Genomic DNA, 12,046 nt, shown 5'->3' with positions numbered 1-12,046 from the left:
TGAGTTCTGTTATACTCACAGACACCATTCAAACAGTTTTAGAAACTTTAGAGTGTTTTCTATCCAAATCTATGTCTATCCAAAATTATATGCATATTCTCGTTTCTGGGCAAGAGTAGTAACCAGTTTAAATCGGGTACGTTTTTTATCCGGCCGTGTAAATACTGCTCCCTAGCCCCAACAGGTTAAGTGGAACAGGTTGAGAGCTTCAAGTTCCTTGTTGTCCACATCACCAACAAACTATCATGGTCCAAACACACCAAGACAGTCGTGAAGAAGGCACGACAAACCATATTCCCCCTCAGGAGACTGAAAAGATTTGGCATAGGTCCCTTAGATCCTCAAAAATTTCTACAGCTGCACCATCGAGAGCATCCTGACTGGTTGCATCACCACCTGGTATGGCAACTGCATGGCCTACGACTGCAGGGCACTACAAAGAGTAGTGCGTACGGTCCAGTACATCACCGGGGCCAAGCTTCCTGCCATCTAGGACCTCTATACCAGGCGGTGTCAGAAGAAGGCCCAAAAAAATTCCAAAGACTCGGCTACCCTAGTCATAAACTGTTATCTCTGCTACCCCACGGCAAGCGGTACCGGAGCGCCAAGTCTAGGTCCAAAAGGCTTCTTAACAACTTCTACCCCCAAGCCATAAGACTCCTGAACAGCTAATCAAATGGCTACCCGGACTATTTGCATTGTCTCCACCCCACCCCCCATTTTTACGCTGCTGCTATTCTCTGTTTATTATCTATACATAGTCACTTTACCTCTACCTACATGTACATATTACCTCAATTACCTCGACTAACCGGTGCCCCCTCACATTGACTCTGTACCGGTACCTTCTGTATAAAGCCTCGCTACTGTTATTTTATTGTTGCTCCTTCATTATAATTTTTTTTTATTTAAATGTTTTTATATATTTTTTACTTCAGTTGATTTCAGTAAATACTTTCTTACCACTTTTTGTTCTTAAAACTGCATTGTTGGTTAAGGCCTTGTAAGTAAGCATTTCACGGTAAGGTCTACACCTGTTGTATTCGGCGCAGGTGACAAATAACATTTGATTTGAATTCTATGTTCAAAATGACCATCTATACTTTATTAATGTGACCGTCATATCCACTAACTTCATGTGTACCCCCTCTCCATCTCTCTCCATCTTTCTCCCCCTCTCCATCTCTCTCCACCTCTCCATCTCTCTCCCCCTCTCCATCTCTCTCCCCTATCTCCATCTCTCTCCACCTCTCTCCCCTATCTCCATCTCTCTCCACCTCTCTCCCCCTCTCCATCTCTCTCCACCTCTCCATCTCTCTCCCCATCTCCATCTCTCTCCCCATCTCCACCTCTCCATCTCTCTCCATCTCTCTCCCCCATCTCCCCCTCTCCATCTTTCTCCTCTCTCTCCCCCTCTCCATCTCTCTCTCCCCATCTCCCCCTCTCTCTCCCCCATTTCCCCCTCTCTATCTCTCTCCCCATCTCCACCTCTCCATCTCTCTCCATCTCTCTCCCCCATCTCCCCCTCTCCATCTTTCTCCTCTCTCTCCCCCTCTCTATCACTCTCCCCCATCTCCATCTCTCTCCCCCTCTCCATCTCTCTCCCCATCTCCCCCTCTCTCTCCCCCATTTCCCCCTCTCTATCTCTCTCCCCATCTCCACCTCTCCATCTCTCTCCACCTCTCCATCTCTCTCCACCTCTCCATCTCTCTCCACCTCTCCATCTCTCTCCCCCTCTCCATCTCTCTCCACCTCTCCATCTCTCTCCCCCTCTCCATCTCTCTCCATCTTTCTCCTCCATCTCCCCCTCCATCTCTCTCTCCCCATCTCCCCCTCTCTCTCCCCCATTTCCCCCTCTCTATCTCTCTCCCCCCTCTCTATCTCTCTCCCCATCTCTATCACTCTCCCCCATCTCCATCTCTCTCCCCTCTCTATCTCTCTCCCCCATCTCCCCTCTCCTTCTCTCTCCATCTTTCTCCTTCTCTCTCCACCTCTCCATCTCTCCCCCCTCTCCATCTCTCTCCACCTCTCCATCTCTCTCCCCCATCTCCCCCTCTCCATCTCTCTCCCCCATATCCATCTCTCTCCACCTCTCTCCCCCATCTCTCCCTCTCTCCATCTCTCTCCACCTCTCCATCTCTCTCCCCATCTCCACCTCTCTATCTCTCTCCCCCTCTCATCTCTCTCCCCATCTCCCCCTCTCCATCTTTCTCCTCCATCTCCCCCTCTCCATCTCCCCCTCTCTCTCCCCCATTCCCCCTCTCTATCTCTCTCCCCCATTCCCCCCTCTCTATCTCTCTCCCCATCTCCATCTCTCCCCCCTCTCTATCACTCTCCCCCTCTCCATCTCACTCCATCTTTCTCCTTCTCTCTCCTCCATCTCCCCCTCTCCATTTCTCTCCCCCTCCATTTCTCTCCTCCATCTCCCCCTCCATCTCTCTCCCCCCTCCATCTTTCTCCCCCATCTCCCCCTCTCAATCTCTCTCCCACTCTCAATTGCTCTCCCCCATCTCCCCCTCTCCATCTTCCGTCAGAGTGTAAGTGTGAGCTGCTGGGCTCGGAGACAGCTCAGTGTGACCGTGTGACAGGGGCGTGTAAGTGCAGGGAGGGGACGGCGGGACGGCGGTGTGACGAGTGTGCCCACGGCTTCACCGGGGCCTTCCCTAAGTGTGTCCGGTGCCACCCCTGCTTCGAGCTGTGGGACGACGCGGTGTGTATGATCCGCCGAGACCTGGACCACATCCGTTATGACCTCAAGAGGATCCTGGAGAGCGGAGAGACGCCCGGCGTGGGAGACAAACACACCCATGAGCTGGAGAATAAACTGGCCCAGGTACAGGAGCTGAACCTAGAAGGAGACCGGGACAGACTACACCAGCTGATTGGCCAGTCCATCGATGACCTGAGGTAACAGCATCATACTAGAGAGTGTTCATTCACCTGATATATAATCATAATGGATGACATTTAACAGATGCTTTTATGCGTGCATATATTATGTACATATGAGTGGTCCTGGGAATTGAAACCACTATCATGGTGTTGCAAGAGCCATGCTTTACCAACTGAGCTACAGAGGAGCAGTGTAGAACAGCTAAACCCTCTTATGCACATTTTGCAAGAGGGGCAGCTGTGCTTATTGAAACCCAGTCATACAGCAATTATACACATAGAATAGGACAGTGTGTGAAATGACAATACACACTGAGAATTGTACTCAGAGGTCTCTCGTGCTTCTCTGTGGTGTATCCAGGGTGGAGATAGCTCTGACTGACGGCCGTCTGATGGGTGTGACCCGCGAGCTGAATTGGACAGCAGTGCAAGACGAGGTACTGAGGAGGAACCTGACCCAGATGGAGCGAGAACTCAGGGACCTTAACACCACCCTGGTGCACCGACACCAAGAACGGAGGAACAACCTCAGCTTCGGATTCCAAGGTAGCACCCCCTTCCCCCAGACCACACAACATAGACACTTCTGCTCCTTTTTACTCTCCTTCACACATTTGTTTTGCCCTGGTCCTCCTCTCCATCCCAGATCAGTTTGACAATGTGAAGAAGTACTACCGTGGGTCCCAGGAGGCTCGCCAGAAGTGCAGCGCCTCAGTGTCTGGTCCCTTCAGCCCCGTCGAGGAGTCTAAAGCCACACGCTCACACACTGAGGACCTTCTGAACAAGAGGAGGGACGAGTTCCTGCGCACGGCAGCAGCCCAGAAGAAATCACTGTCAGAGCTACAGGACAAAGCCCAGGATGTAGACGAGAAAGTCCACCACCTGAGCCACCAGGTATAAAGGGGCATGTAGGGGGCAATGTAGGGGGCAATATAGGGGGCAAGTAGGGGGCATGTAGGGGGCAATATAGGGGGCATGTAGGGGGCATGTAGGGGGCATGTAGGGGGCAATGTAGGGGGCATGTAGGGGGCATGTAGGGGGCAATATAGGGGCATTATAGGGGGCATGTAGGGGGAAATATAAGGGGCATGTAGGGGGCATGTAGGGGGCATGTAGGGGGCAATATAAGGGGCAATATAGGGGGCATGTAGGGGGCATGTAGGGGGCATGTAGGGGGCAATATAGGGGGCATGTAGGGGCATGTAGGGGGCAATATAGGGGGCATGTAGGGGGCAATATAGGGGGCAATATAGGGGGCATGTAGGGGGCAATGTAGGGGGCAGTATAGGGGGCAGGTAGGGGGCATGTAGGGGGCAATATAGGGGGCATGTAGGGGGCAATATAGGGGGCATGTAGGGGGCAATATAGGGGGCATTATAGGGGTCATGTAGGGGGCATGTAGGGGGCAATATAAGGGGCATGTAGGGGGCAATATAGGGGGCAATATAGGGGGCATGTAGGTGGCAATATAGGGGGCATGTAGGGGGCATGTAGGGGGCAATATAGGGGGCAATATAGGGGGCATGTAGGGGGCATGTAGGGGGCAATATAAGGGGCATGTAGGGGGCAATATAGGGGGCATGTAGGGGGCAATATAGGGGGCATGTAGGGGACAATATAGGGGGCATGTAGGGGGCAATATAGGGGCAATATAGTGGGGTCTTCTCTGTATTCTAAAGGGAAGCTTGTTTTGGGTCTGAGTAGTTATAGATAGTGCTGATGGCTGCGAGGACAATGCCTAACAGTCAGCAGGAACAATAATCTTGGCTGTGTTGTGTGGTAAAGGGCTGGTTTAATTTTTTTTAAGTATGAGCAAGATGGTGATTCCTGTCTGACGTGTAGTTCTAACTGACAGACATACATGTCGTGATGTGTTGATTTCACCTGTAAATAAATGTTACAGCATCGCCGCCCTGGATGTGTGACCCATAGCCCTCTGTCTGTGTCGGACACTGACCCTACCTGTTTTATGTGTTTTTCCTCCCAGGTATGTGGTGGCCATTCCAACACCAGCTCCAATGACACATGTCATGACAGCCCGTGTGGGGGTGCTGGTTGTCGTGACGATGGCGGTCAGCAGGTGTGTGGAGGGGACGGGTGTAAGGGGACTGTGAGCGTCTCCCTAAAGGGACTGAAACACGCCAGTGATGTCACTGACAACCTGACGGCTGTCAGTGAAGACCTCCGGGGCCTGGTGAAGAAGGTATGTCTGCCTCTCTCTTTATATGCACTAACTATACCTCTGCATGCATGTGCCTCAGTATAAGATAAATCACTGACCTGCTGTTCAAGTTACCTGAAAGTTACCTGATTATATGTTTGTCAGTGTCTTTGTGAGTCTAAACACAGCATGCTTTGTATTAAAGTGTTCCATATGCAGTGTGTTTTTCAGTAATCCTCTGTGTTATGTTTCCAGCTCCATGACATAGCTATGCTGACCCAGGACGTTGAAAGTCAAGCCATGGACAACTTGGAAAAAGCTAAGAAGAATAAGGACTTCTTTGAAAACTCTAATAATAAACTCAAGGAATTCATTCAGAAGATCAAAGATTTCCTGACTGGTTTGTTAATTCCATTTTAACCGTCCAGAAAACTTTTCATAAAAAAAAAAAATACATATTTATCTCTCTCTCTCTCTTTGGACACTTCTTATGATATTAATTTGATCATGGTGTGTTGTGTACAGAGGAGGGTGCGGACCCAGAGAGTATAGAGAAGGTGGCTCAGCAGGTGCTGGCTATATCTCTGCCTGTGAACAGAACCACTCTGGACACTGTTGTCCAGCAGATCAAAGACAACATCAGCAACCTGACAGATGTACAGGGGATCTTCAACCACACCTCCCAGCAAATCCACCGGGCCAAGGAGCTGCTCAACAGAGCTAAGGATGCCAAGTAAGACAGAGGGAGAAAGAGCAAGGAGGCATATTAGACGAAGACATATAGGGCTCCATTTTAACAAACCTAACGCAATAGTAAATCTTAGCGCAGGTGGTAGCAGTATAGATTCTGGGGTGTGTCCGAAAAAGAAAGAAAAAAATAATAATTTCACAACCGGAATTATGACCACAGTAGCTGGCGGTGGTGTGAAAGGGCTGGGTTTTGATGAGTAAACAAGTTGTGGGTGTGCTTCGTCCCTCACAGGCCAATCAGAACGTTCTCCATGGCTAAATATGCGGTTGCTTCAAGTTGTACACTAGTTGTCAAAAGTTTTAGAACACCTACTCATTCAAGGGTTTTTCTTTATTTTGGCTATTTTCTACATTGTAGAATGATAGTGAAGACATCAAAACTATGAAATATCACATATGGAATAATGTAGTAAACAAAAAAGTGTTAAACAAATCGAAATATATTTTATATTTGAGATTCTTCAAAGTAACCACCCTTTGCCTTGATGACAGCTTTGCACACTCTTTGCATTCTCTCAACCAGCTTCATGAGGTAGTCACCTGGAATGCATTTCAATTAACAGGTGTGCCTTCTTTAAAGTCAATTTGTGGAATTTCTTCCCTTCTTAATGTGTTTGGGGTGGTATACAGAAGATAGCCCTATTTGGTAAATGACCAAGTCCATATTATGGCAAGAACAGCTCAAATAAGCAGAGAAACGACAGTTCATCATTCATTTAAGACATGAAGGTCAGTCAATACGAAAAATCTCAAGAAATTCAAGTTTCTTCAAGTGCAGTCGCAAAACCCATCAAGCGCTATGATGAAACTGGCTCTTATAAGGACCGCCACAGGAATGGAAGAACCAGAGTTACCTCTGCTGCAGAGGATAAGTTCATTAGAGTTACCAGCCTCAGAATTTGCAGCCCAAATAAATGCTTCACAGAGTTCAAGTCAGAGACACATCTCAACATTAACTGTTCAGAGGAGACTGTGTGAATCAGGCCTTCATGGTCGAATTGCTGCAAGGAAACCACTACTAAAAGACACCAATAAGAAGAAAAGACTTGCTTGGGCCAAGAAACATGAGCAATGGACATTCGATCGGTGGAAATTTGTCCTTTGGTCTGGAATCTAAATTGGAGATTTTTGGTTCCAACCGCTGTCTTTGTGAGCCACGGTGTCGGCGAACAGATGATCTCCGCATGTGTTTTTCCCACCAATGAAGCATGGAGGAGGAGGTGTGATGGTGTGGGGTGCTTTGCTGGTGACACTGTCTGTGATTTATTTAGAATTCAAGGCACACTTAACCAGCATGGCTACCGCTAAACGTAGTCAATAAGCAAGATTAAATTCACTACAGGCTATTAATTAGTCCTAAAAATACAGTGTATAATTAAGCAATAAGGCCCCAGGAGGTGTGGTACATGGCCAATATATCACGGCTAAGGGCTGTTCTTATGCACGTCGCAACCCGGAGTGCCTGAACACAGCCCTTAGAAGTGGTATATTGGCCATATACCACAAACCCCTGAGGTGCCTTATTGCTATTACAAACTGGTTACCAATGTAATTAGAGCAGTAAAAATAAATGTTTTGTCATACGCGTGGTATACAGTCTGAAATACCATGGCTTTCAGCCAATCAGAATTCAGGGCTCGACCAGTGTATAAAAATGAAACAACTTGTCTACATCCAGTTTCAGGAACCATAATGGCCGTGGGAGTCTAATACAGACAAGACAACTACGGAGGCTTTTACACACATCTAAACTGTTCACAGGAGCTAAAGATCCAATATCAAGAAAAAGGGGAATGTCCACTCACCATTATAATGCTTGCAAATGTGATGTTTTCCGAACATGATTGAACCATAAATAAAGGTGAATATATATATATATATATATATATATATATATATATATATACCACGTCTAAGGGCTGTGTTCAGGCACTCCGGGTTGCGACGTGCATAAGAACAGCCCTTAGCCGTGATATATTGGCCATGTACCACACCCCCTCTGGCCTTATTGCTTAATTATACACTGTATTTTTAGGATATATATATAAAAATAAACCATTTTACAGATCATATTCTCCGGAAATAGCAGACGAAATTACATTGCATTCGAGCCATGTACGTTCTCACCATAAACCCACGGATGGTGAGACTTTCAAATAATAAAAAATAAATAAAAATAAAACAGTAAATATATTTTTTAAAACAACAACAATATTTCGAAATATGATCAGGTCAGAAGAATGATATCATAAATCTCTCATTCCATGAGCACAAGCATCTAGTTTTTTTTTTATTGGCTTCAACATTGAGATGATCATCTACAGTACACACATTGCATTCACATTCTGAAAATGCACTGCATGTTCGAGCCATGGACTATTGGACATTGCCCAAACGTTATAATAAGATTAGCTATATTGTCGCCTGTTCGTGACTTTGCCAAGTGAAAGGTAAACAAACGAACAGGCAAATAGACTAATCTACAAGCGGATTCAGAGCCGATCGGACAGTTGGGTCCAACAGATGAAAGTGGAAGATGCATTTTCTTTTACAAAATGATAGAGGTAAAACAATAATGAGTAATTGTAATAACTTAATGTTCCTAAACATACTTCCTACAGTCACTGACGTCTTTCATTTGATGGCCATCGTAGATAGGCCTAATGAATCTAAACTTTTCACAGAAGCTTCATGAACAAAAATAATGGCCAATATAAAGAAAAACTGGACTGTCTGTTGACTGTTTTGCTGTTTGTGATATTTTTACAAAACGTTGGTTATAGGTTACTGATTTGGCTAGTATGTGTGCCTCCGCTGGCAAAATCGATGCCATAACCAATTCCGTTACCGCTAAAACCAGCTTTTTGTGAGTCTTAAATATCACCAGTAGCCCTGCTTGAAATTGGCGCATGTTTTTAAGGACACACCTCAAATATTTCCACCTCAGTGCAAGCAAGCTGATATAAAACAGGTAAATTACCAACCCTGGTGCAAGGGTTGTAAAATAGCAGAGCGCTGGCTTTTACTAGTCGGAATTGCGCGCGTTTGACACTAGCGCCTCCGAAGATAGAGCCCATAGACTTATGTCAATTATACTTCCGATCTATGTCTTCTGTTCACTGGTAGTCACTCTGTGACATAAAATGGAAGACAGGAAATGCACAGAGAGAGAATCATGGCAAAGACTGTACAGTAACAGTACAGTATGAAAGTCTAAATCTCCAATACAAATACCAGATCACTTGTAGGCGATGTCATAGCAACATTAACTATACTGAACAAAAATATAAATGCAAAATGCAACCATTTCAAAGATTTTGCTGAGTTACTGTTAAAGAAATCAGTCAACTGAAATAAATTCATATGACCTTATTCTATGGATTTCACATGACTGGGCAGTGGCGCAGCCATAGTTGGGCCTGGCATAGGCCCATCCACTTGGGAGCCAGCCCCACCCACTGGGGAGCCAGGCCCAGTCAATCAGAATGAGTTTTTCCCCACAAAAGTGCCTTATTAAAGACAGAAATACTCCTCAGCCCATTGTTGTCCCCAGCACAAGGTACACCTGTGTTATGATCATGCTGTTAAATCAGCTTCTTGATATGCCACACTTGTCAGGTGGATGGATTATCTTGACAAAGGATAAAATGATTACTAACAAGGATGTAAACAAATTTGTGCACAACATTTACGAGAAATAAGCTTTTTTGTGCGTATGGAAAATTTGGGGGATCTTTTATTTCAGCTCATAAAACGTGGGACCAACACTTTACATGTTGCGTTTATATTTTTGTTCAGTGTAGCTAAGCTCATGTATAGAAACACATCATTGGTGTAACGGGCGTCTCGCGCCGACCTGCACATGTGTAGCCCATCAACTCAAAGGCACTCCTTCTATATAAACTTGTTTTTGACGAAAATGAATACGTTTCAGTTTTTCACTTTCATGTGATTGGAGTAATAACATATTCAACTACTTAAGACATTGGCTCCAGTCTAGGTTCTTCTTCTTACCTTTACATTTCGAGAAAATGAACAACTAAGGGAAGAATTGTTCACTTCTCTCATTGAATTTTCAAACTCCAAATCCCTGCCTGGTCAGTTTGATCTGTTTTGAAAGCATTCCCGGAAGCTTTGCGATGTTGCGCCTCTGGGTTTAGAAACTCTGTGGTCATAGCCTTTCAGTATGTTTTCGTAGCAGAGCAGAGCTCTAAGTCTACTACACACACACACACACACACACACACACACACACACACACACACACACACACACACACACACACACACACACACACACACACACACACACACACACACACACACACATTTTTCACTTGTCCTGTATGTGTTTGTAGGACACGAGCAGAAGGAGTGAAGGACACAGCCAACAGGACTAAGCAGGCGTTGGATGCGTCTGAGAAAGCCATTCAGAAAGCAACCAAAGCCCTGGACCATGCCCTAAACAACCTCAACAGCACCAGGAACGCTACCGCAACGGTACTGTACACAGCTCTCCACAGCCACATCGCAGTGTGTGTGTGTGTGTGTGTGTGTGTGTGTGTGTGTGTGTGTGTGTGTGTGTGTGTGTGTGTGTGTGTGTGTGTGTGTGTGTGTGTGTGTGTGTGTGTGTGTGTGTGTGTGTGTGCGTTTCTCAGTCTGATATGTCCCTACTTGTTGTGTGCCTTTCCCACTTCTCAGGTGGAAGAGAACCTTCAGGATCTGGAGACCAATCAAAATGGTGCTATGATGCGACTGGTCAACCTGTCCATGAGGGTGGAGGCACTACAGGACAAGTTAGATCAAAACAGGGAGATGGCCCAACATGTCAAGAACCAGGCCACAAATGCCACCCATGCAGCATTGGGACTGGAGCAGGTGTGTGTGTGTGTGTGTGTGTGTGTGTGTGTGTGTGTGTGTGTGTGTGTGTGTGTGTGTGTGTGTGTGTGTGTGTGTGTGTGTGTCTCTTTCCTAGTTGTGCTACAATATGTTGTGTGTCTGGTTGTTGATGTGTAGTTGTTGATGTGTAGTTGTATTTAAAGCCTAACAACAGGGGTGGGGCGTGTGTGTGTGATTGTTGATGTGTAGTTGTGTGTGTTTGGTTGTTGATTTGTAGCTGGGGGTTTGGTTGTTGATGTATAGCTGTGTGTGTCTCTGTGTTGTGATCCAGAGGCTGAATGAGATGGAGGATCTGTACAAAGACCTGCAGATGAAGGTGGACTCTCTGGGTGGGGCCTCTGGGGACCTAGGGAACGTCAACCAGAGGGCCAAGGAGATCAAGAAGGAGGCTGAAGACCTGCTCACTAAGGCCGACAAGGGCATAGAAACCCTACGGAGTGTGTACCATCCTGCCCTCTGAAACCTGGCATATGAGATGCTATAAGTAGTCAACATAGAGCCGTATGGAACCATAAAGTGATGTCATGGCTGTAATGTATTCCATGAACACGGGATATCAGCATGGTGTCTTTGGTTTTGAATGTAGATGTGCCTGTAAGTGTGAACTGGAAGTTCTCTACATATAACAACAGTTTTGGCCAGGGCCCGTTGGGCTCGGCACCATAGCAGTGCATTAAATAGGGAACAGGGCGTCATTTGGGACGCATCTTTTTAATTAATGTCCCTGTTGTCTTCCTGTAATGAGTTCTCTGCTGTTCTGTTTCAGAGCTTGAGAGGAAGTTCCGTAATAATGGGCAGAGAATGCTGGACCAGCAGAGCGAGCTAGGAGAGCTGGAGAAGAACGCCACAGACGCACGGGAGGCCATACGAAAGCAGGTGCAGACATACAACAACTGCAACTGATACTGTGTTATTGAACGATGTAGGGGAGAAAAAACTATATTCCACTGGTGCTTTATTCCCGTTCTCCCTCTGTAAAATGTGAAATGATTGAATAAAAAAAAAATGTTTTACAAAATAAAATAAGTACAGCAAATGTTAGTGAGGGGAAGATGGTCATGTGTACTATACTCCTATAGTCCATTAGAACTCAGCAGCTCTTTCTGATCGAAGAGCCAGGGTTCCGGTCTCAAAGCACAATTTCGACTCCTCCAACAGTCTTGCTTCGGTACTGCCGTTAAACTAACGTCCGGCCCTGAAAGACAATTTCCATAGATTTCAAGCATTTGAAATCAGTCAAAAGTTTGGACACACCTACTCATTCAAGGGTTTTTCTTAATTTTTTATTATTTTCTACATTGTAGAATAAGAGTGAAGATCTCAAAACTATGAAATAACACATATG

General features: G+C 45.9%; 1 protein-coding gene across 2 annotated transcripts in view; it reads left to right on the top strand.

The window, feature by feature from the left end:
• LOC115168598 (laminin subunit beta-2) overlaps positions 1–11,742 on the top strand; it is an 88,357-nt gene extending 76,615 nt beyond the window's left edge. For both annotated transcript variants that reach the window (XM_029724020.1, XM_029724021.1), the window contains exons 26-35: positions 2,535–2,907; positions 3,254–3,438; positions 3,539–3,786; positions 4,880–5,095; positions 5,309–5,453; positions 5,579–5,786; positions 10,161–10,302; positions 10,504–10,680; positions 10,973–11,138; positions 11,468–11,742. In XM_029724020.1, coding sequence (XP_029579880.1) covers positions 2,535–2,907; positions 3,254–3,438; positions 3,539–3,786; positions 4,880–5,095; positions 5,309–5,453; positions 5,579–5,786; positions 10,161–10,302; positions 10,504–10,680; positions 10,973–11,138; positions 11,468–11,604 — 1,997 coding nt within the window. In that variant the 3' untranslated portion in view covers positions 11,605–11,742. The remainder of the gene's footprint in view (positions 1–2,534; positions 2,908–3,253; positions 3,439–3,538; positions 3,787–4,879; positions 5,096–5,308; positions 5,454–5,578; positions 5,787–10,160; positions 10,303–10,503; positions 10,681–10,972; positions 11,139–11,467) is intronic.
• Positions 11,743–12,046: the final 304 nt, after the last annotated feature.

Source organism: Salmo trutta, chromosome 30 (genome assembly GCF_901001165.1).
Source record: "Salmo trutta chromosome 30, fSalTru1.1, whole genome shotgun sequence".
In the NCBI taxonomy this organism is placed as follows: Eukaryota; Metazoa; Chordata; class Actinopteri; order Salmoniformes; family Salmonidae; genus Salmo; species Salmo trutta.
The sequence above is the reverse complement of the archived record's forward strand: the minus strand, read 5'-3'. Positions and strand labels throughout refer to the sequence as shown.